General features: G+C 47.1%; 1 protein-coding gene and 1 long non-coding RNA gene across 5 annotated transcripts in view; one reads left to right on the plus strand and one right to left on the minus strand.

Moving 5' to 3' along the window:
* The window catches only part of HNF1B (HNF1 homeobox B), a 63,866-nt gene that overhangs the window by 36,083 nt on the left and 5,836 nt on the right, over nucleotides 1-21,947 (plus strand). For 2 of the 4 annotated variants that reach the window (XM_008011122.3, XM_008011123.3), the window contains exons 6-8: nucleotides 4,448-4,580; nucleotides 8,316-8,510; nucleotides 10,299-10,417. In XM_008011122.3, the coding sequence (XP_008009313.2) occupies nucleotides 4,448-4,580; nucleotides 8,316-8,510; nucleotides 10,299-10,417 (447 nt within the window). The remainder of the gene's footprint in view (nucleotides 1-4,447; nucleotides 4,581-8,315; nucleotides 8,511-10,298; nucleotides 10,418-21,947) is intronic. The other 2 variants (XM_073004870.1, XM_037993541.2) reach the window with 2 other exon arrangements.
* On the minus strand, nucleotides 1,450-6,690 carry LOC140708642 (uncharacterized). Its single transcript, XR_012088794.1, has 4 exons — nucleotides 6,599-6,690; nucleotides 4,679-4,753; nucleotides 2,733-3,207; nucleotides 1,450-2,039 (listed from the first exon to the last, which is right to left on the minus strand). It is a non-coding gene; the product is annotated as an uncharacterized lncRNA (long non-coding RNA).

The raw sequence follows: 21,947 nt of genomic DNA on the forward strand, positions 1-21,947 counted from the left end.
AGTGGCTTATGGGAGAACAGGAGCATTACAACACGGCAAGGGTACAGAATGAAAAGCTCTATTCTTTGGGTCATGCTCTGTTTTTCAGGGGAGGGAGGAGCCGCGGGTTCCTGACTTTCATGCTGAAGGTGGAGCTGCACACATTCCCAGAGTGGGGGCCAGGATGGGTGAGGGCAACAGGGTGCAGAGGCCATTTTAGATCTTGACGTGTGTGCTGTGTAGGCAACACAGAAACGGTGGGTCACAGGTGATTGAGTCCCTGGCTCCCTGGAGGAAAAACAAAGTGTGGTTTCTGAGGGGAACACTGACCCGGCCAATTCTGGTTTCGGAGGACCTGAGCTGCTCGCCCTGGTCGTGGTCTCTGAAAACAAAAATGAAAGGGCACTCCTGGGGGTTGCATTTTGCAGCCCCCTTCTCCTACTCCCACCTATCCCTTAAGAAAGATTCTTCTCCACATGAAGAACCACTTGTGTCAGTTACCTGTGAGAGGTACAGACAAGTCTTTCTGTCTTCTCAAGAGTGTCCCGAACAAGTTAGGGTTAAGGGTTACCCAGGCTTCAATGGAGAAGGGGGCCTTCTGGAAGAGGTCTTGACTTCTCAGTGTGGAAAAACCTTCCAGGTCTCAGCTCTTATTGCTTGAAGGTCCTTGGGGTTTCCTGTTGAGCTCTGCCACTCCTTCTAAGAGGCAGGCTGCCTCACCCAGGCCAGGGCCGCTCTCAATGCAGCCTGCGGACACGCTTTTTGCTTCCTGTTCTGCTCGGCGGTGCTTTAACTGGGCAGTGTGTTACTGGATTGATGATTGACCAAGACTGCACACCTCAACGTTAGCAAACACCTGGAAGCTTGTTTGCAGGGACTGGCTTTTCTCTTGTCTCCAAACACCCTAGTGCATGTGCTGTGTCACTACCATCAGAGGCCCAAATTCAAGAGTTTGTTTTCTTGTTAATATAATAACATGTCCATCACGGATCTTGGTCCACCAAGGCAAGAGTGGAGTATGGCTAAAAAGGAATGCAGGCAAGGGAACCAGTATGTGCAAGTCTTGGCTTGGTCATTCACCAGCAGTAGGGTGGACAAATTGCTTAACCTCCGTTTCTTCATCTGTAAAATGGGGGATAATGATGCCTACGTCATAGGGTTGGTGTGAAGATTGCTTGCAGCACTGTTGTTCTTTGGGTCAGCCCTGTTCTAGGAGTGACAGTCTCTGCATGCTAACTTTCAGTAGGACATGCCTTGAAATCTTTCCCCAAGGACTGGTTTTGGAAATCAAGTCAATCCATTTGAACTCTCTGTTGTACTGTCTGCCCCTACCCACCCCCATGCCCAAATGTCATGCGTTGACAAAAAACTGGCCAGGTTTAGGGTTATAGTCTGTGCATGTCGAACCTTTTAAAAAAAAAGAAAGAAAGAAAGAAAAAAGAAAAGCACATACTGGATACTTTCACAGTATCAAGCAGTATGTCCTGATGGTGAAAAGCTCAGGCAGGCCATGGTGGCAGATAGCCTGCTTTCAACCCCAATTCTACCACTTGGGCACACTTCTTAACTTCTCTAAATTTCAGTATCCTTACTTATGAAATAGGGATAATAATACCAACATTATAGACTATAGGTATGTAAAGAACCTAGCATAGTGAACAGACCATAAGTGACAGCATTAATATAATTCAGGCTCTCCAAATTACCACGTAAGGATCACCACTGATATCCTTAGCAGTGCCCTAGCTTCCATCAGTCCAGGAGCCAAATAGAAAGTAATGGTTGTAGCTGGGCACAGTGGTTCACACGTGTAATTCCACTACTTTGGGAGGTGAGGAAAGATCATTGCTTGAGCCCAGGAGTTCACGACCAGCTTGGGTAACACAGCAAAACCCTGTCTCTACAAAAAATTTAAAAATTAGCCGGGCATGGCGGTGCATGCCTGTTGTCCCAGCTACTCCAGAGGTTGAGGTGACAAGATCGCTTAATTCCAGGAGTTCGAAGCTGCAGTGAGCTGTGATCGTGCCACTGCACTCCAGCCTTGGCAACAGAGTAAGACCCTGTCTCAAAAAAAAACAAAAATTAAAAAATTAAAAAATAATGGTTGCATTTTAGAATGGGAAGTAACTTGATCAAGGTTGCCCAAACTTAGTATGTGGATAAGATTTAAGCTCCAGCAAAACTGGATTTTAACTCTGGCTTTTTCACTTATGAGTCAAGTGACACAGAAATAGCCTCAACTCTTCTAAAGATCAGTTTCTTAATCTGCAGTATAGGGACTGATAGTAATAATGCCTGCCCTACTTGTGTCATTATCTATTAAGGACAATCAGTGAAAGCACTTTACAAATCCTAAAGCCACACACATTTAAATTATCTTTATCACCGGCTTCCACATTTCTCTTATACCATTAACCAAATGCTGAAATGGCAGAGAAATTACGGTCACTTGGTTGACTTTCTCCAAAGGAACTACATTACCCAAGAGATTCAGTCTGAAGGCAGGTTACGGAATTTTTTTTTTTTTTAAATGACTCTGACATTTTGAAAAACAAGTCCAGCAAACAGGCTGGTTCTCTCTTGTTTGATGTGGTCAGAATTCCTTCTTGGTCATGTGACCCCCTAACTCGTTTCTTGATGCTTATTTTAAAAACACAAACAAACCTGTTTGGTTTTTTCTTTCTTTCTTTTTCAAATTAACCTTGGACGCTGTGGGGTTGACCAGAAGGGCAGGGTGGGAGATACCATCTTACCTGGGTGCTGGTGTGAGACCTATGGTCTGAAGAGCTCTGGGAAGTGAAAGATGGAAGAAGGAAAGTTGAGTTACTCAGACATCTGGTGTATCCTAAACCTAGAGCACCTCTCATGGTTCCTGATGCTCTCAAGCATGCCTGGGTTCAGAATAAGAGGGGCCAGCCGTTTCTTAATAATAACTTTAACAATTATTTTGGCCGGGCGCAGTGGCTCAAGCCTGTAATCCCAGCACTTTGGGAGGCCGAGACAGGCGGATCACAAGGTCAGGAGATCGAGACCATCCTGGCTAACATGGTGAAATCCCGTCTCTACTAAAAAATACAAAAAACTAGCCAGGCGAGGTGGCGGGCATCTGTGGTCCCAGCTACTCAGGAGGCTGAGGCAGGAGAATGGCGTAAACACAGGAGGCAGAGCTTGCAGTGAGCTGAGATCCGGCCACTGCACTCCAGCCTGGGCGATAGAGCGAGACTCTGTCTGGAAAAAAAAAAAAAAAAAAATTATTTTGAGGCTGGGCACAGTGTCTCCCACCTGTAATCCCAGCACTTTGGGAGGCCGAGGTGGGCACATAACCTGAGGTCAGGAGTTCAAGACCAGCCTGGCCAACATAGTGAAATCCCGTCTCTACTAAAAATACGAAAATTAGCCAGGTGTGGTGGTGGGTGCCTGTAGTTCCAGCCACTCGGGAGACTGAGGCAGGAGAATTGCTTGAACCCGGGAGGCAGAGGTTGCAGTGAGCCAAGATCACGCCACTGCACTCCAGACTGGGCAACAGAGCTGGGCTCCACCTCAAAAAAAGAAAAAAATTATTTTGAAACTATAAGTAGTAAACTGATTTATCATGGAAAAAGTGTAGGGGTGTATAAAACTGATGGTGCCCTTATCATTACAACTAGAGTTAATGGGAAAACATTGGAAACATTTCTGATAACATCAGAAACAAGCACATCTGTTACAGCTGTTATTGTTTAATACTATAAGTTCTAAGCAATGCAATAGGACATGTAGACCTATCTGTACTAGCAAGGAAAAGACTCTGTTACCATCAGATGCTTGTATTACAATTACATACTTGGAAAAAAATCAATGAGGAAAAGACACTAGTAAGTTTCAATGAAGTGGTCATGTACAAAGTAAGTACACAAAAATCAGTAGCTTTTTCATACTAATCTGTCATTAAAATATAATGGCGATTACAATATAGGATCCTTGACCAAAAAAGAAATAAAAAATTTTGTAATGTGTACTGGAGATATGGAAAAAGTTGAGAAACTTTATAATGGCTAATCTCCCTCAACCCTTAGTAATTTCTGAAGCTGGCTAGTAACTCAGACAGTCAACAACAAATGCACCATGAGGGCAGGGATCATTGTCTGTTTTACTTACTGCTCTATCCCCAGCACCTAGAATAGTGTCTGTCCCACAGTAGACACTTAATAATTGTGTTTTATTCTTTTTTTGTAGAGATGGGATTTCACCATGTTGCCCAGGCTGGTCTTGAACTCCTGAGCTCAGCCAGTCCTCCTGCCTTGGCCTCCCAAAGTGCTGGGATCACAGGCGTGAACTACCGCACCCACCCAATAATTGTTATTGAGTGAATGAAGGAATGAATTTGAGAACTAGCCACGCCAAGGAATCGCTAAGTCACATCATATTGGAAACTGCTCTTTGTGGTCCAAGGCCACCCATGTTTCTCTTGTTTTTTTCTCTCCATCAGATCTCAGTCTCGGGAGGAGGTTTGCCCCCAGTCAGCACCTTGACGAATATCCACAGCCTCTCCCACCATAACCCCCAGCAATCTCAAAACCTCATCATGACACCCCTCTCTGGAGTCATGGCAATTGCACAAAGTAAGTTCTATTCTTGGTCAGAAAACTTGGGGGCAGGGAGAAGAATGGGAAGCAAATTAGTGTGGTGAAAAATAACTGTAGGTCTCCTTCAAACTCACCCACACTTGTAGATTTGGTTTAACTTCTTTAGCTTCTGATCGGTCTCCTTAAATCCAGTATTTGGATTGTTTAGCCTAAAACAAGAGAAAAGTATGGAATGGATTTGTATCCTGGTCACAGTTCAGCAGCTGTGCATTCTTGGTCAAATCATTGAACCTTTAGGAGATTCAATGTCCTCATCTACAAAATAGGTTGTTGAAGTGATCAAATGACAGTGAATATGAACATGCTTGTAAATCTCTAAAGCATGAATATGTATAACATGGTAGCTTACACTTTGTCTTGAGTTCATTCCTGTCACTAAGTAGGTGGTAGATTTTTCAGGAGGTTCTTTATGTTTGGTGATGATGAAGTGAGAATGACAGGTTTCCTTTTAAATGGGGAATTTTGTGTGGTATATGAAATCTCCTTGACCAGCAGTGAAAATACACTGAGGGAGGACCCAGAAGGAAACTGCCATTGTATCTGAGAGCTTTGAAAACTTTAAGGAGAAATAGATTGCTTTGGGACATCACACGCCTGAAGACACAGAGATAGATCAGGTCTCTCCAGCTCCAGGAGGCTCATATTCAACAGCAAGCCTGTGCCCTCCCATACATAGGCCATCTCGAGGCATGAGAAGGCTGAAGGGAACTGTGGTTGTGGATGTCTCTGAGAGTTTTAATGTTGATGAGTATTCAGCATATTTTCAGCTTCACCATGACAGCTCAGGCCAAGTCATTGTTTCTCAAAACCATCCTTGTGACCCTTGGATGTATTACTGGATGTCTTGGGAGAGATGTAAGGACAGCACATTGGTCATCTTTCTTTCAACCTTGTATCGCTCCATTGTCCTCTTGACCTTCCTTGTGTCTAGGGCCCGTGTTGGCCATCTCTTTGTTTCTGCCTTTTTCTTCCTTCCCTCTTCTCTCCCTAAATCAGCTCTAGCTAGGGTCGGAACTTGGATTCTCACTTCTGAAGAGAATGACTTATGCATCCTTTGAGGTCAGAACAGGGCTAGGCCCATTGGAGCACACAAATTTATTGAATATGTGTGGCTCTCACTCTATCCTTAGCTGCTTGGAAATTGACACACAGTGCATTTATTTTGGCAGAAGGAAAATGGGACTGGGGAAGCATTTGGAGAACTCATAATATAAATGATCATTTTAAATGTACTGCCTTTTGACTGGGCCCTCTGGTATGTGGAATATGGTAATTATACTAACACCAGAGTTTGGAATGAGATAAGATACCTAAAACCAGCCTGTTTGCCATTTAGAAGATTTGATTAAAAGACCCGTGGAGAAGATATTCCACTTATTTCTGCAATCAAAATAATAAACAAACTGTCCCACTTAACTTATTTCTTCCATTCTAAGCTTTCACTGCCATACAGTTATATATATATATATATGTACACACTATCTGAATTAAAATTTTCCCTGGGGCTAGTCTTTATCTTTCCATTTTACACTTTCTAATTTCCTCTACTCATATTTCTCTATCATCTCACAATGCTCCTTAATTTCCTATTCAGATAGGCTACACCAGAGTGCACACTGACCTTAGAAGGATAGCTGTGTGTGTACATATCTGTGTACACTGGGGTAGACAGAGCATGAGGAATGGTGAGAATCACCAGAAAACTGCTGAGACACAGAGGTCCTACACTACGGAGTGTCAGGACGAGGAACTGGTTGCAGGCATCCTTATTTAACTGACTGATGTGTTGAGTACCACAGGCCCTGCCTCGGAATTGCAGAAGCCCGTGGAGAAGGTGGTAACAAATTACGTGGCAGGGCCAATTCCTCACTCTCTACTCATTCTCACCTCTTCATCCTATTCTCTTCCTCCTCTCTGCCATGGACTGGATAGCAGACTTCCCAAGCAAGAACCAGTGCCCAGAAACAGAAACAGATGAAAAGGTCAACACTTACCCAGTAAGGGAGCTGGAATGACATCAGAGGCTCTCAATCCTGGAATTGAGGCACATTAGGATCACAGACTGCATCGAAAATAAGGTTCCTGGGCCCCACCTCTGAAGGTTCTGACTCATTAGGTCTTGGGTGGGGCCCAGGAATGTATATTTGTTAAAGAGCTCCCCCAGATGATTTCTGAAGCACACGCAGGTTTCAGAACTATGCCTTCAAATGTCATCCACCCTAGACAGGATCATTTGCTTTTCTGGGCAGCAGTTTCCTAAAAAGAGCAGCAGCAGTGCTCCCAGAGATTTCTCACAAACAGCAAATCCACGGGGCCTCCTGGGAGACTGAGACCGTAAGCAGGAGGTAGGAAAGGGAAACACGGTAATCAGGGTATCTGGTGAGATGCTGGCTTGAGGAGACGTTGAGCCCCCTGGGGAACTGGAGACAGTGCTGTTCTGAGGGTGATCAGAGCGTCGCACCCCCCAGCCCCCACCCAGGAGAGCCAGAAGTAGGATTATCCCCCTGTCCTTTCTGCTCAGGGACCTCACCTTTTAGGTTTCTGATAACAGTATCAGCGAAAGCTCTGAGGAGGCAATTGTTGAGGACTCTGTGTTATCTCCATTGATGACTTCCCACAAACCTGCTTATGAAACCGCCTCCATTTCAGGAAAGCCTCTCTAGGTGTCCCTTCCACATCCACCTAAAACAGACCTTTTTCTGGATTCCTTCTTCATCCCATTCTTTCCCCAATTTCCCGGAAAGCAAGAACACACGAACACAGTCGGCCCCAGGAAGTAGGTCCAGGTGTCTTCTCTCCTGATCGTCCTGTCCCCACTCCGATCCTACCTTAGGTGTCTTCCTCTGGGTCGCTCTTAGGGAGGAGATAGACCGTGGGTACCAGGGGATCCAGTCCTCCCAGTTCTGGCCCGGGTTCTAAAGAGGCCTCAGGATACAGACACAGTTCCAAGTCACAGAGGCCCTGACATCCCCAGAGCAGAAAGATGGGAAGACCCGCTATAACTGCCACGAGACAACCTTTAATGTACTACTTCCTCTTTCTAAAACCTGGTCCTTTTAGTGCCACAAGCACTATGCTGCCAGATAAGATATGCCCACTTCATAGACTGGCTGAGTTCCAGTGTTTTCTCCCGTCTCTGTTACAATCAAGGGAGTTGGCACCTGACATCTCTCAGGGTCTTTGCACAGTCTACTAAATAAGGGTCTCCAGACTTCACACTCCCGGGACTATGGAAGTTGTTTTTGATCAAAATTTGGGTCCCTGCACACTCCTGCCCTCTACTGGACAGACAGATCTGGGCAATAACCTGTGCGTCAGTGTAGACATCTTTAACTCTGCCCTGCAGGCACCAGGGCAAGCCGCTCTCACAGCCTGGCATGGATGGAGTGGGCAAGCAGAGCCAGCTTTTCCAAAGCCCTGCTAACCTCAAGAAAGCTAAGTTTGGGAGGTCACAGGATGACTTCAGGAGACTCTCAGGCTTTAGTCAGATCTGTTTAATGCTGGTCTCCAACCCACAACTCACTGTGGAATTTGAGCAAGTAAATTAATCTCTCTAAGTCTCCATTTCTTTAAACTCGCCTCCCATGCAATCTCCTATGTAATAGGCTCAGCCCAGTGACTGGGACATTGAGCAGGGGCTCAAATGATGACATCCATTCACCTCTTCTCATCCCAGGAGCTGTCTCTGATGTTTTCCTCTTGCTCCCACAGGCCTCAACACCTCCCAAGCACAGAGTGTCCCTGTCATCAACAGTGTGGCCGGCAGCCTGGCAGCCCTGCAGCCCGTCCAGTTCTCCCAGCAGCTGCACAGCCCTCACCAGCAGCCCCTCATGCAGCAGAGCCCAGGCAGTCACATGGCCCAGCAGCCCTTTATGGCAGCTGTGACTCAACTGCAGAACTCACACAGTAAGGACACGGGCATGTGGAGGGAGGGAGCACTGAGGACCCTCAGTGGCCAACCACTTTCCCTCTCTGGGTCTGAACTTTCTCAGAAGTTTATTGGCTTGGTCGCTTTTCCCTGCCTATGATCAACCGACCAAGACAGTTTCTCAAGCGTAATTCGTGTGTGTTGCTATACCTTTTCTAGTCCTCTCCTCTACCCTTGAGATTCCCAGGGAAAGGTTTGAAGAGGACAGTGTAGGCCTACAGATGAAGGGGAGTTGGAGCCAGACAGCATGTGGAACACGCACCGCCAATTTCCCATTCCAACACCTCTGGAAAAGATCACACCCAGAAACCACCAGCACCTTTTCCCAGTGAACCTCAACTTAGCCTTTGCAATCCAAACTTCCAAGCAGCCATTATCAGATGATCAGAGTTGGCATCTAATTTGCATCCCATTTGCCTTCCCTAAAATAGAAGAATCTTCTAGAGTCCTGTGTCCTCCTATTTATACACCACAAACACCTCTAATCAAGAACCAGTAACACAAGTGAAAAATACCAGTGGCATGCCATCCTGGGCATTAGAATTTCTTCCTCCCTGCCACCCTTGCATCCCTGCACACAGGCTTTTTCTCATATCCAATTTCTATACCTACCCCAAACCTACCTTTCGACCACTTATTTCCCGTCCAATCCCAGCCTCTGTTTCTCTGCCTTTCGTCCTGAGTCCCAGGCTTCCAATCTTCTGGCCAGGTCTGGCTATAGCCCCTGACGCAGGAGTTTAGGGAGGAATCATGGCTTCTCTGCTTCAGAAACCCCAAGGAAGTGTTCAGTATAAAGCACTAGTCTTAGATCAGACAGACCTGGATTTAAATCCTGGCTGTGATACTTACCAGCTATGTAGCCTAATGCAAGTTACTTAGCCACTCTAAGCCCAATCTCTTCATCCACGAAATGGAAGTAGTATGCATTTAGGGTCATTATGAGCATGAAATAAACACGGGTGAACTGCGTTTGGTAAGCATAAAGAATTATCAAGATTATTTATAAAGGGACTCCTAGAAGGCAATGATGGTGGAAGAGATTTGTGTTTCTTCCCTAGCTGCATCGGATAAGCTGTGAGTCTGGGGGAGAACAGCCAAGTCCAGCCTTCTATCTTCAGGGCTCAATCCCCACTCAGGCCTGTGGAGCTGGTTTCTGAGCACCATCTCACATTCCAATCACATTTTAGTGGCTTCTGAAAATCTGCCACAGCCTGTAGCAGAGTCTGAGACCACATGTGCCCCACTTCCCATCCTCCCAGAGCATGGCAATGTGCTCCCCACTTACCCCTCTCCCTTCACCTGGCCAGGCTTCCTCAGTGGCCAGGCCTGGGTGGCACAGTCAGAGAGTGGTCACCAGTGACCCGTGGACTGCTGAGGCCCAGCAGGCCTGGTCACCCATGAAGAGAGAGCCCATGGTGCCCCGGACCAGGAAATAACCTGCCTCCCTGCATGAGAAGGGCAAGCTGAGGCAACGGCCAGTGACCTTCACCCCCGTTCCGTATCGGAGGCCTCCCCGTTAGGCCCCATGTTCTGAAAACAGGCTGGTCTCTCCCTCAGAGCCAAGCATCCGCATGCTTTCGGGAGTTGGTCATGTGACTTGGAATTTACATGAATCTTATGGATAACTCATAAAAGAAATCCCCACTATAACCACCACCCCTTTTATCTGCCTGGGGAGATGGGAGCTGTGGTGTGGGATGGGGGCTCTGTAGCTGTGTATGTGCCTGTGCATGCACCTTGATTCTGTCTTTACTTTGTCTCTCCAGTGTATGCACACAAGCAGGAACCCCCCCAGTATTCCCACACCTCCCGGTTTCCATCTGCAATGGTGGTCACAGATACCAGCAGCATCAGTACACTCACCAACATGTCTTCAAGTAAACAGGTAATGCCAGCAGGATTTGCGGGGGTTGGGGTGTGGGCAGGGTGTGACTAAGGCTATTGATGTGCAGAGGGTGTGGCAAGCATGGACTTGGCCAGAAGTTAGGTCCTTCTGAGGCCCCCTGCTACTTGCAAAGGGGATCCTTAAGGTCCCAGGGTGAAAAACGGGCCACAGGCTGAAAGGGCTTATTGCTCCCCTAGATTCCCCAGTAAGAGCACTAAACAAGGACAGAAGTTTGATAGGTTGCTGGAGCCTGGATGACATAGAGTGCTTAGACATTGAGATTGAGTGTTCCCTAATAGAATGATCAGGGAAAAGGTATTTCCAAGGAGGGCTCAGGAGGACAGATCCCCTGCTGAGGTTCGTGCTTTGCAAGAGGGATCCCTGAGGATCCAAAAAGTCGTCAGTGGGGAAAGTAACCAAGAAGTCAGAGGTCCTGAGGCTGATTGCCTTTGACCCAGAATGCCATAAGCTCTGGGAGTGACCCAGTTATGTCAACCCATGGGGACTCCCCAGTAGACAGCCTGACTTTTCCGGGGGTATGCATCCACTTGCGGTTTTTTCAAGAAATTTAGAATCAACTTCCTGGTGCACTGAAAGTGGGGAATCCAGAGGCTTAGTCACTGTTTCAGTTGATGACTAAGCCCCACCTCCGAATAGAGGTGATGGAATAATAAAGACAGGCAGCTGATGGCGAGGCTTGTTGCTGCAGCTTGGACAGCTGGACCGCAAGAAGACACCGAGAGTTAGAAAACAGGACAAGCTGTCTGAACACAGGCGATGATTCCAGAGTAACACAATGAAACCTTTTAGTAGCTGGGGTCCGTGCAGCGTGGGAACTGTTTGGCCTCTATCGATTACTAGATAAGTAGGTGACAACCTTGAACTTCATGTTAGAGGCTCTCAGCAGAATTTGGTCTTGTTGATGGTCTTTTTTTCATCTGAACCCTGCAAATCACACTTCATCCGCCGCCGTGGGCTTCCCAGGAGGTTCCTTCATGGGATCAGGGTTCTCTATCCTTTCCTTTGCCCCACTCTCCTCCCAGCCCTAGAGTGTAGGTGGAGTAGGTGGGTTCTACTCCTAGTTCTGCCATTTGCTTGGTGACCTTGACCTCCCTGAGCCTTCGTTTCTTGATCTTTAAAGTGAGAGTTGTAACATCTGCTTTTTCTGAGGATTCAGCAAGGTTGCACAGATTAAGTAACTGGTGTCTTGGGCACTGAAACACACACACGGCCAGGGCAGCTGGGCTCCCGAGCTGGGCGTAGAGGGAGAGGTGTGTGGGACCTGCTTTGTCACTCTTCTCTCACCCAATAGAAGATGAAAGGACAACTCCTCGCTACCCTGCCCTTCGACTCCCGTGCGAGTTCCCAGTCTTTGTAGTGAGCAGGGAAAACATTTATCTGTGCTCACAAATCTCAATCGGGGGGCAGCCAGGCGCAGCGGCCCTCCTTGGGAATACCTTCCCCTTTGAAAGGTTTATCAATCCATCTGCCGCTTGGTCAGCCCCAGACAGGACCATGATTAATTATTCCTGTCTTTCCCAAGTTGACTTTGATGGTTGCTTGTTGAAACAAGTCCTCTGAATTCAGGAAATGGTCTCCTAATCAAAATACTTTAAGATGCTCCCTGAGACGCTGCACCAGCCCCCTACTGGCTTCTCCTCTCCATTGGACAGAGTGGCCAGCCGACCTTGAAGCTGCATGAGTGGCCTCCCAGAACTGCTGTGACATTGTCTCCATGTCCCCAGGCATTTCAGGAGTCTGGCAATAGACTCATTTCTGTGATGATGAGGATGATTATTACACTTAGGATGAAAAATACTCATGTGGCATGTTACAGTTTATACTTCTCATGAACGTTGTCTCATCGTGTTCTTTTTACTGCAACCTCCTAAGCACAAAGAAATGAACTAAAGCCCAGAGATGAAGAGTGACCTGCCCAAGGTCACACAGATGATAAATTCTAGAGCTGGACCTTCAGGCTTTAGTCTTTGACTCCAAATACTTGCCTTCCACTACCCATCTTTAAAATTCTATGGTAACTGCTGCCACTCTTGTTGTCTTTGTGGTCAGGAACAAGAGTAAAAAATAAGTTCATGGCCGGGCGCGGTGGCTCAAGCCTGTAATCCAGCACTTTGGGAGGCCGAGACAGGCGGATCACGAGGTCAGGAGATCAAGACCATCCTGGCTAACACGGTGAAACCCCGTCTCTACTAAAAAATACAAAAACCTAGCCGGGTGAGGTGGCGGGCGTCTGTAGTCCCAGCTACTCGGGAGGCTGAGGCAGGAGAATGGCCTGAACCCAGGAGGCGGAGCTTGCAGTGAGCTGAGATCCGGCCACTGCACTCCAGCCTGGGCGACAGAGCGAGACTCCGTCTCAAAAAAAAAAAAAAAAGTTCACTTACTATATTCCACTCAGGAAACATTCTTCCAACAAGTTGAAAGAGAAGGAGGAATGGGAAGGGCACAGTGAGGTAAAATGAGGGTAAAGGTGCTGCCTTCTGACAGCAGAAGGTACCCAAGGTGAAGACAGTTTGTACAAACTCTGTTCCTAAGGCAAAGGGTCAGAAGTGAGTTCTGAAAGAGACCTGATGGCAATTCTGCTTTTTTGTTTTTGTTTTAAGGTCTTCTATTCCAACAGGAATTGCAAATTCACAGCTGGCGTGTTCCAATTTATTGCTTATAGCGATGTCTGTTTGCATCGCTATAAAGAAATATCTGAGGCTGGGTAAAAGAGGTTAAAAGGCTTATGGTTCTACAGGCTTTACATGAAGCACAATGCCAGCATCTGCCTCTGCTGAAGGCCTCAGAAGGTTTACAATCATGGCGGAAGGTGCAGGCAGGGCAGGTGCATCACATGGCGAGAGTGGGAGCAGGAGAGAGAAGGGGGAGGCCTTGGGCTTATTTATTTATTTATTTATTTATTTATATTTTTATGTTTTGAGACAGGGTCCCGTTCTGTCACCCAGGCTGGAGTGCAGTGGCACTATCATAGCTCACTGCAGCTTTAACCGCCTGGGCTCAATCAATCCTCCCGTCTCAGCCTCCAGAGTAACTGAGACTACAGGCACACACCACCATGCCAGGCTAATTTTTGCATTTTTTTTTTGTTTTGCCATGTTGCCCAGGCTGTTCTCAAACTCCTGCGCTCAAGTGAACCACCTGCCTTGGCCTCCCAAAGTGCTGGGATTACAGGTGTGAGCCACCATGCCTAGCCCTAGACTCTTTTAAACAGCCAGATCTCACGTGAACTAACTCAAGCATGAATTCACTGACTCATCACCAAGGGGATGATGCTAAGCCATTTATGAGCGATCTGCTCCCATGATCCAGTACCTCTCACTACGCCCCACCTGCAATATGGAGAATCACATTTCAACATGAGATTTGGAGGGGACACGCATCCAAACCATATCATTCCACCCGTGGCCTCCCAAATCTCATGTCCTTCTCACATTGCAAAATACAATCATCCCTTCCCACTAGTCCCTGAAAGTCTTAACTCATTCCAGTATTAACTCAAAGTCCAAAGTTTCATCTGAGACTCAAGAGCAAGTCCTTCCACCTATGAGTTGTAAAATAAAAAACTATATACTTACTTCCAAAATACAATGGTGATACAGGCATTGTGTAGATGTTTCCATCCCAAAAGAAATACATTGGCCAAAAGAAAGGGGTAACACCCCATTAAGTCTGAAACCCAACAGGGCAGGCATTAAATCTTAAAGCTCCAAAATAATCCTTGATTCCATGTCCCATATCCTGGGCACATTGGTGTGCCAGATGGGCTCCCAAGGTCTTGGGCAGATCTGCCCTATGGCTTTTACATTCTGAGGTTGCAAGCTGCTAGTGGCTTTACCATTCTGAGGTCTAGAGGGTAGCAGGCCCATTCCCACAGCTCCATTAGGCAGTATCCTGCTGGGGACTCTGTGGGGGTGGGGGGACTCCAATCCCACATTTCCCCTCAGCACTCCCCTAGTGGAGGTTCTCTGTGGGGGCTCTGCCCCTGCAGCAGGCTTCTGCCTGGACACCCAGGCTTTCTGATACATCCTCTGAAATCTAGGAGGAAGCTGCCAAGCCTTCTTCACTCTTGCATTCTGTGCATCTGCAGGCTTAACACCACTTGGAACCCACCAAGGCTTACAGACTGCGCCCTCTAGAGTGGTGGTCTGAGCTGTATTTGGGGCCCTTTGAGCCAGAGCTGAAGCTAGAGTAGCAGGTATGCAGGGATCAGTGTCCAAAGGCTGTGCAAGGCAGCAGGGCCTTTGGGCAACCCCCCAAAACCATATTTTCTTCCTAGGCCTCTGGGCCTCTAATGGGAGGGGCTGCCTACAAGATTTCTGAAATACTTCAATGCCTTTTTTCCATTGTCTTGGCTATTAGCACATGGCCCTCTTTAGTCAAGCTAATCTGTCTAGCAAGTTGTTGCTCCACAAGCCACTTGAATTCCTTCTCTACCATAGGGTTAGGCTGCAAATTTTCCAAACTTTTATGCTCCGCTTCCCTTTTTAAATGTAAATTCCAACATTCCAAATGTAGGTTATTCCTTTGCTTCCATAGCTGACTGTGGGTTGTTAGAAGCAGCCAGGCCACACTTGAATGTTTTACTGCTTAGAAATGTCTTCCCTTAGATACCCTAGGCTATCATTCTGAAATTCAAACTTCCACAGGTCCCTAGAATATGGACACAATGCAGCCAAGTTCTCCACCTGGGTGTAAGGAGGGTGACCTTTGCTCTAGTTCCCGATCAGTTCCTCATTTCCATCTGAGACCTCATCAGCCTGGCCTTTGCTTTCTATATTTCTATCAGAATTTTGGTCACAATCACTTAACAGGTCTCTAAGAAATTCCAAACTTTCCTTCATCTTCCTGTCTTCTTCTGGCCCTCCAAACTCCCAATCTCTGCCTGTTGCCCATTGCCAAAGCTGCTTCCACATCTTCAAGTATTTTTGTTGTTGTTGTTGTTGGGCAGGGGCGGGATGGAGTTTTGCTCTTGTTGTCCAGCCTGGAGCGCAATAGTGTGATCTCGGCTCACTGCAACCTACACCTCCCGGGTTCAAGCAATTCTGCCTCAGCCTCCCAAGTAGCTAGGATTACAGGTGCAGGCCACCACGCCTGGCTAATTTTTTGTATTTTTAGTAGAAACAGGGTTTCACCATGTTGGCCAGTCTGGTCTCAAACTCCTGACCTCAGGTGATCCAACCGCCTCAGCCTCCCAAAGTGCTGGGATTACAGGCGTAAGCCGCTGTGCCTGGCCATCTTCAAGTATCTTTATAGCAATGCCCCACTCCCAGTACCAGTTTTTTGTGTTAGTCCATTTGCATCACTATAAAGGAATACCTGAGGCTGGGTAACTTATAAAGAAAATACGTCTAATTGGCTCATGGCTCTGCAGGTTGTACAGGAAGTGTGGTGCCAGCATCTGCTTCTGGTGAAGGCCTTAGGAAGCTTATAGTCAGGGCAGAAGGTAAAAGGGGAATAGGCATGTCACATGGTGAGATAAAGAACAAGAGAGAGAAAGGAGCGATCCCAGACTCTTAACCAGATCCTGTGTGGATTAACTCGAGTGAGAGCTCACTTATCACCAAGGGGATGGTGCTGAGCCATTCATAAGGGATCTGCCCCCTTGATCCAGTATCTCCCACTAGGCCTTACCTCCAACACTGGGGATCATATTTCAACATGAAATTTGGAAGGGACACACATCTAAACCATATCACTAAGTATCAAGGACATACGAGTGAGGGGAGAGAAGGATTTCTTGGTCAAATATGTTGGGGGAACTCCTGGATTCCATAAAGTTAAATGCCACTGGGCAGGGCTGCTCAGAGCATTTCACTTGCTGATGTGTGCACTGACCCAGGCAGTTAGCATGCACCCTGCTGGGGTCAAAGGGACACATCCTGAGCAGTACTATTTTAGAGGCATTGTACAGTGGTAGGAAACGCCAGCAGACCTGAGCTACTTTCAGCTCCATCACCCCCTGGTATGTGACCTTGGGCAGTTAATTCCCTGTTGGGAGACTCAGTTTCTTCATCTATAAATGGGGAAAATCCCACCCCCATCTCACAAAATATTCAACGTGCCTAACAGAATGCCTAGTACATAATCAAGTACTCAGAATGATAGCACCCTCGCTGTTTTCTCTCCCATCTGTGATCCTTTAGGAGATAGTTGTCTCCCCTTCCAGTGGCTTTTTCTTTTCTTTCTTTTTTTTTTTTTTTTTTTTGAGACGGAGTCTCACTCTGTTACCTGGGCTGGAGTGAAATGGCGTGGTCTCAGCTCACTGTAACCTCCTCCTACTAGGTTCAAGCGATTATCCCGCCTCAGCCTCCCAAGTAGCTGGGACTATAGGCACATGCCACCACACCTAGCTATTTTTTTGTATTTTTGGTAGAGACAGGGTTTCACTATGTTGGCCAGGCTGGTCTCGAACTCCTGGCCTCTTGATCCGCCCGCCTCCGCCTCCCAAAGTGCTGGAATTACAGGCGTGAGCCACTGAGCCCAGCCTGGTGACTCTTCCAATATCCAACTCAGTGCTTGGTCTACATGCAGTCAAAGGAGGCTGGGATAAGAAAATGTCTCAGGATTACTACCATCTCTCAAGCACATCCTACCTCTTGGGCCTGGGCTCCAGATCCCTGTTTCCCATTCTCCTGCTGATACACAGACTCCCCATTCACCCACTTCCCAGGAAAAAAGCAAATAGTTCAGGGCCTCTCAAAGCACCCACACCCTTTGGGCTTAGCCGAATGCCTGGGCTATATTAGATGTTCAGTAAATAACAACAAATGAATGAATGAATGAATGCGGAACAACAAATGAATGAATGAATGAATGCGGAATTTTTTGATGCCTCCATATTCCAAGCAGCACCCCAGATGCTTTTCTAGCTTACATTTCTTGGAGAACCCTCTTACCCATTCTGCAAGGTCATTATTTTTATACCTGATTTACAAAGCAGAAAACTGAGGTTCAAAGACAGGTGTGGATCTGGTCAAGTTCAAACAGATCATAAATTCCAGAGCTGGACTTCCAGACTGGTTTTCTCACTCCAAACTCATTAAACAACGTTCATCTTCCAATATCCACTTTTAAGCACCCATAATAACAACCTAAGGCTATGCAGGTATAAAGCTAAAGCCAGGATTTATACTTGTATCTGTCCGATCCCAGTACTTCCTGTTGTCAAGGCAGACATGCCCCAAGGGCCTTGGGGATTACAGGTCAGGAACCCCAGGCTGGGACTTCTCGCTGCCAAGAATCCTGCATCTACTGCCATCTGTCCCCTCCAGAGCACATACCTCTCCCTCTTCAACTCTTGGGTGCTGGCAAGTTATCTCTGAGTGGGTTTGTGCCTGAGTTCAACAATGGCCCGCTAGCCTGGAAACAAGACCACAGCAAGCACTGACCTCAGTTAGAACAAGTGTAGGCAGGTTGTGAGCCAACTCCTGTTTCCACAACGTTCTCTCCCCGCTGCTTGACTTCCTAGTTTATGGGAAGGTCAAGAGAGGGTCCCCAGAGCAGTAACTAGTGAGGGCGCTGACACAGGGAGGAGGGAGGGAGGCGGCCTCAACATCTATCCGCTTCAGCTGTTCCCGCTCTCCCAGCTTCTTCACTGGGTGGGGAAGCAGAGTGTTCTGATGGTTGGGAGCATCGACTTGGGAGTTAGGCAGATCTGGGCTCAAGATTCTACTACTTTCTACCTGTGTGACCTCAGAGAAGTGTCTAAGCCTCTCTGAGCCTCTGTTTGTGCACCTGTAAAATGAAGATAATGATACCTCTTTCATGGGATCACTGAAAGGACTAACTGATTAAGACTTGTAAAATACTTACTCAGCGCATGTCCCAAAGGAAACACCCAGCCCATGGAAGCTGGGTCACTCTTGACTTCCTCTGCTGGCATCCCTGAGTGGCTCTGAGTTTGGGAAAAGGGCTTTAAGTGGCAAAAGGCATTTATTTCCCCCTGTTCAGGGGATTGAAAGAAGTGCTCTTACATAGGGGTGCACAGCACAAGCCTTGCTGTTATGAGACCCTGGCCAACTTACTTATCACTTCTCCAGGCCACACTTCCCTCATCTGTAAAACCGGAATTATAATCATGACTTTTTTTTATATATACTTTAAGTTCTAGGCTTCAGCCAGGCGTGGTGTCTCACACCTGTAATCCCAGCACTTTGGGAGGCCGAGGCGGGCAGATCACGAGGTCAGGAGATCGAGACCATCCTGGCGAACACGGTGAAAAATTAGCCGGGCATGGTGGCGGGCGCCTGTAGTCCCAGCTACTCAGGAGGCTGAGGCAGGAGAATGGCGTGAACCCGGGAGGCTGAGGTTGCAGCGAGCCGAGATCGCGCCACTGCACTCCAGCCTGGGCGACAGAGCGAGACTCCGTCTCAAAAGAAAAAAAAAAAAGAGTTCTAGGGTACATGTGCACAACGAGCAGGTTTGTTACATATGTATACCTGTGCCATGTTGGTGTGCTGCACCCATTAACTCGTCATTTACATTAGGTATATCTCCTAATGCTATCCCTCACCCCTCCCCGCACCCCACAACAGGCCCCCGTGTGTGATGTTCCCCTTCCTGTGTCCAAGTGATCTCATTGTTCAATTCCCACCTATGAGTGAGAACATGCGGTGTTTGGTTTTCTGTTCTTGCGATAGTTTGCTGAGAATGATGGTTTCCAGCTGCATCCGTGTCCCTACAAAGGACATGAACTCATCCTTTTTTTATGGCTGCCTGGTATTCCATGGGGTATATGGGCCACATTTTCTTAATCCAGTCTGTTATTGATGGACATTTGGGTTGGTTCCAAGTCTTTGTGTGAATAGTGCCACAATAAACATACATGTGCATGTGTCTTTATAGCAGCATGATTTATAATCCTTTGGGTATATACCCAGTAATGGGATGGCTGGGTCAAATGGTATTTCTAGTTCTAGATCCTTAAGGAATCGCCACACTGTCTTCCACAATGGTTGAACTGGTTTACACTCCCACCAACAGTGTAAAAGTGTTCCTATTTCTCTACATCTTCTCCAGCACCTGTTGTTTCCTGACTTCTTAATGATCGCCATTCTAACTGGTGTGAGATGGTGTCTCATTGTGGTTTTAATTTGCATTTCTCTGATGGCCAGTGATGATGCGCATTTTTTCATGACTTTTAATTAATGGAGCTACGATGAATCTCACATAAGTTCATGGTCATAGAAGTGACTTATGTGTCCTCACTGTCTCCATTTCCTCACCCTCAATTCTCTCTTGAGATCGCTGCAGACTGGCTTTTGTCCTCACACCTCACTGTGTCCAGCTCACGAACACCTCCCTGCTGCTGAATCCAATGGTTACTTTTCAACTCTGTCTTTGACACAACTGATCGCTCTCTCCTTTTTTCCATGTGAGTTTAGGATACTACCATTCCTGATTCTTCTACGGCACTGGCCATTTCTCATCTCCTCAGCTGACAACTCATCTTCCCAGCATTTATGTGTTGGAGGGCCCTAGGCCTCATTCTTTGGCCTCCTCTCATCTATGCTCACTCCTGGGTGGTCTCCTCCAGTCCATGGCTTTAGGTCAAGTGTACACGCCGATGGCTCCTATAATTCTGTCTGCAGTCCAGTCTTCCCTGAGCGCTTACTCACAAATCCAGTGCTTCTTTGGCGGGGACAGATGCATGTCTAAAATATCTAATAAGCCTCTTGAATTCAATGTGCCTAAAATAGGAACTCTTCATTTTGCCCTAATTTCATCCTATCAAAATTGCTTCCTCCATGGGCTTCTCCATTTCCAAAACTGGTACCAGTTATTCAAGTGAGCGAGCTGAGAGTGTCCCTGATTCTTCTCTCCACATTACATCGGTCCATCAATAAGTTCTACTAGGGGGCCCTCAGGATACATCCTAAATCTGGCCTCTTCTCACACTCCCATCAGGACTGTCCTAGTCCCAGCCCAGGCCCCCTTGTCTCTCCCTGATCTCCTTAGGTGGCCCCTGCCTGTCTCCCACTTCCACCCTTGCCCCACTAGGGTCTGTTCACCAGAGTGATCTCTTACAAAGAGACATCAAGTATGTCAGTCCCCTGTCAAAACTCTCCAATAGCTTTCCATGACAACCTAACTAAAACAGAGACATACAGGATCCTATGTGATTATGCCACTGCCAGTGTCACCGTTCTCACCTCCTTCCTCCCTCCATCGCCCGCTCAGCTTCAGCTGTGCCAGGGCTGAAGCGATCCACTCCAGGACTCCTGCATTTGTGGTGTCTGCCCAGAGCTCTTTTTTTTCCGTGCATTTTTACATGCTTGCCCATTCACTTCATTCAGCTCAAATGTTACCACTTCAAAGAGGCCTCGCCTGATTCCCCTATCTAAGGTAATTTCTTTTTCCTCAAGCTGCCCTAACCTGTATGCTTATTTTTCTGTGGAGTGCTCATCTCCACCTAAAGTTGTATTATGTGTATGCGTGTATATGTGTGCATTTGTTTACTTGTTTATTATTCAAAGCCTTCACTAGGAGGTAAAGTCTGTGAAGACGTGGGCAGGGTCTTGTTTACAGTTGCATCTCCAGTGTCTAAAAAAGTGCTAAGTACGCAGTAGGCACTCAAACATGTGTTAAATGAATTCACGATAATCACCTACTTCAAAGGGTCCATGTAAGAATTTGAGGCAGTGATGGTTCTGAAACCCTTAGTATGGTGCCTAGCACACAGTAGGACATCGATAAATGTTAGCTCTTACCATTATATAACAAATCCTCTTAGCGTGAGGATGCCCTTCACATTGCCACAGCTACCACACCTTTCAGATGGAGGGCCCCGCGGTCTCTCAGAGATCTTCTGGGCCAGGCCCCCGTGGGGCTGCGTGTGCTGGGCCTCCAGTTCTAAAAGACCACGGTGCACCCCTTATCAGATGTTTGTGTTTAGACTCTGAAGGGGGCAAATAACTCTAGTTCCTTTGACAACATTTTGGGCTCTGCCACCATTTTATTATGTGAGCAAACATTTGATAGCTGGGAAGCCCATCCCTAATGACAGGTCATAGAATCTCACTGGCGTCTCCTTATCTGCCCTTCTTGTTTGCTCTTCTATTGAAACCTGCAAGGTCACAAGCCGTTTTCTCTCTCCTCCACCTGAAATCTGAAAATTGGAAAAAGGCTGATAGTGGGAAGTAAAGAGACTTGAGAATGGGGGTGGGCCAGGGGAGGAAGAGGAGGCAAAGGGTATCAGAGGACCCTGACCAACGTCTCAAGAATGTAGAAGGATCAGAAGCCTGTCTCCTCACATGGACACACTGCTCAGCTCCTCTCTTTTTTTTTTTTTTTTTTTTTTTTTTTTTGTGAGACCGAGTCTTGCCCTGTTGCCCAGGCTGGAGTGCAGGAGCGTAATATCGGCTCACCACAACCTCCACCTCCCAGGTTCAAGCAATTCTCCTGCCTCAGCCTCCCAAGTAGCTGGGACTACAGGTGTGCACCACCATGCCCGGCTAATTTTTGTATTTTTAGTAGGGATGGGGTTTCACTATATTAGCCAGTCTGGTCT

This window comes from Chlorocebus sabaeus, chromosome 16, assembly GCF_047675955.1.
Source record: "Chlorocebus sabaeus isolate Y175 chromosome 16, mChlSab1.0.hap1, whole genome shotgun sequence".
NCBI classification, from domain to species: domain Eukaryota; kingdom Metazoa; phylum Chordata; class Mammalia; order Primates; family Cercopithecidae; genus Chlorocebus; species Chlorocebus sabaeus.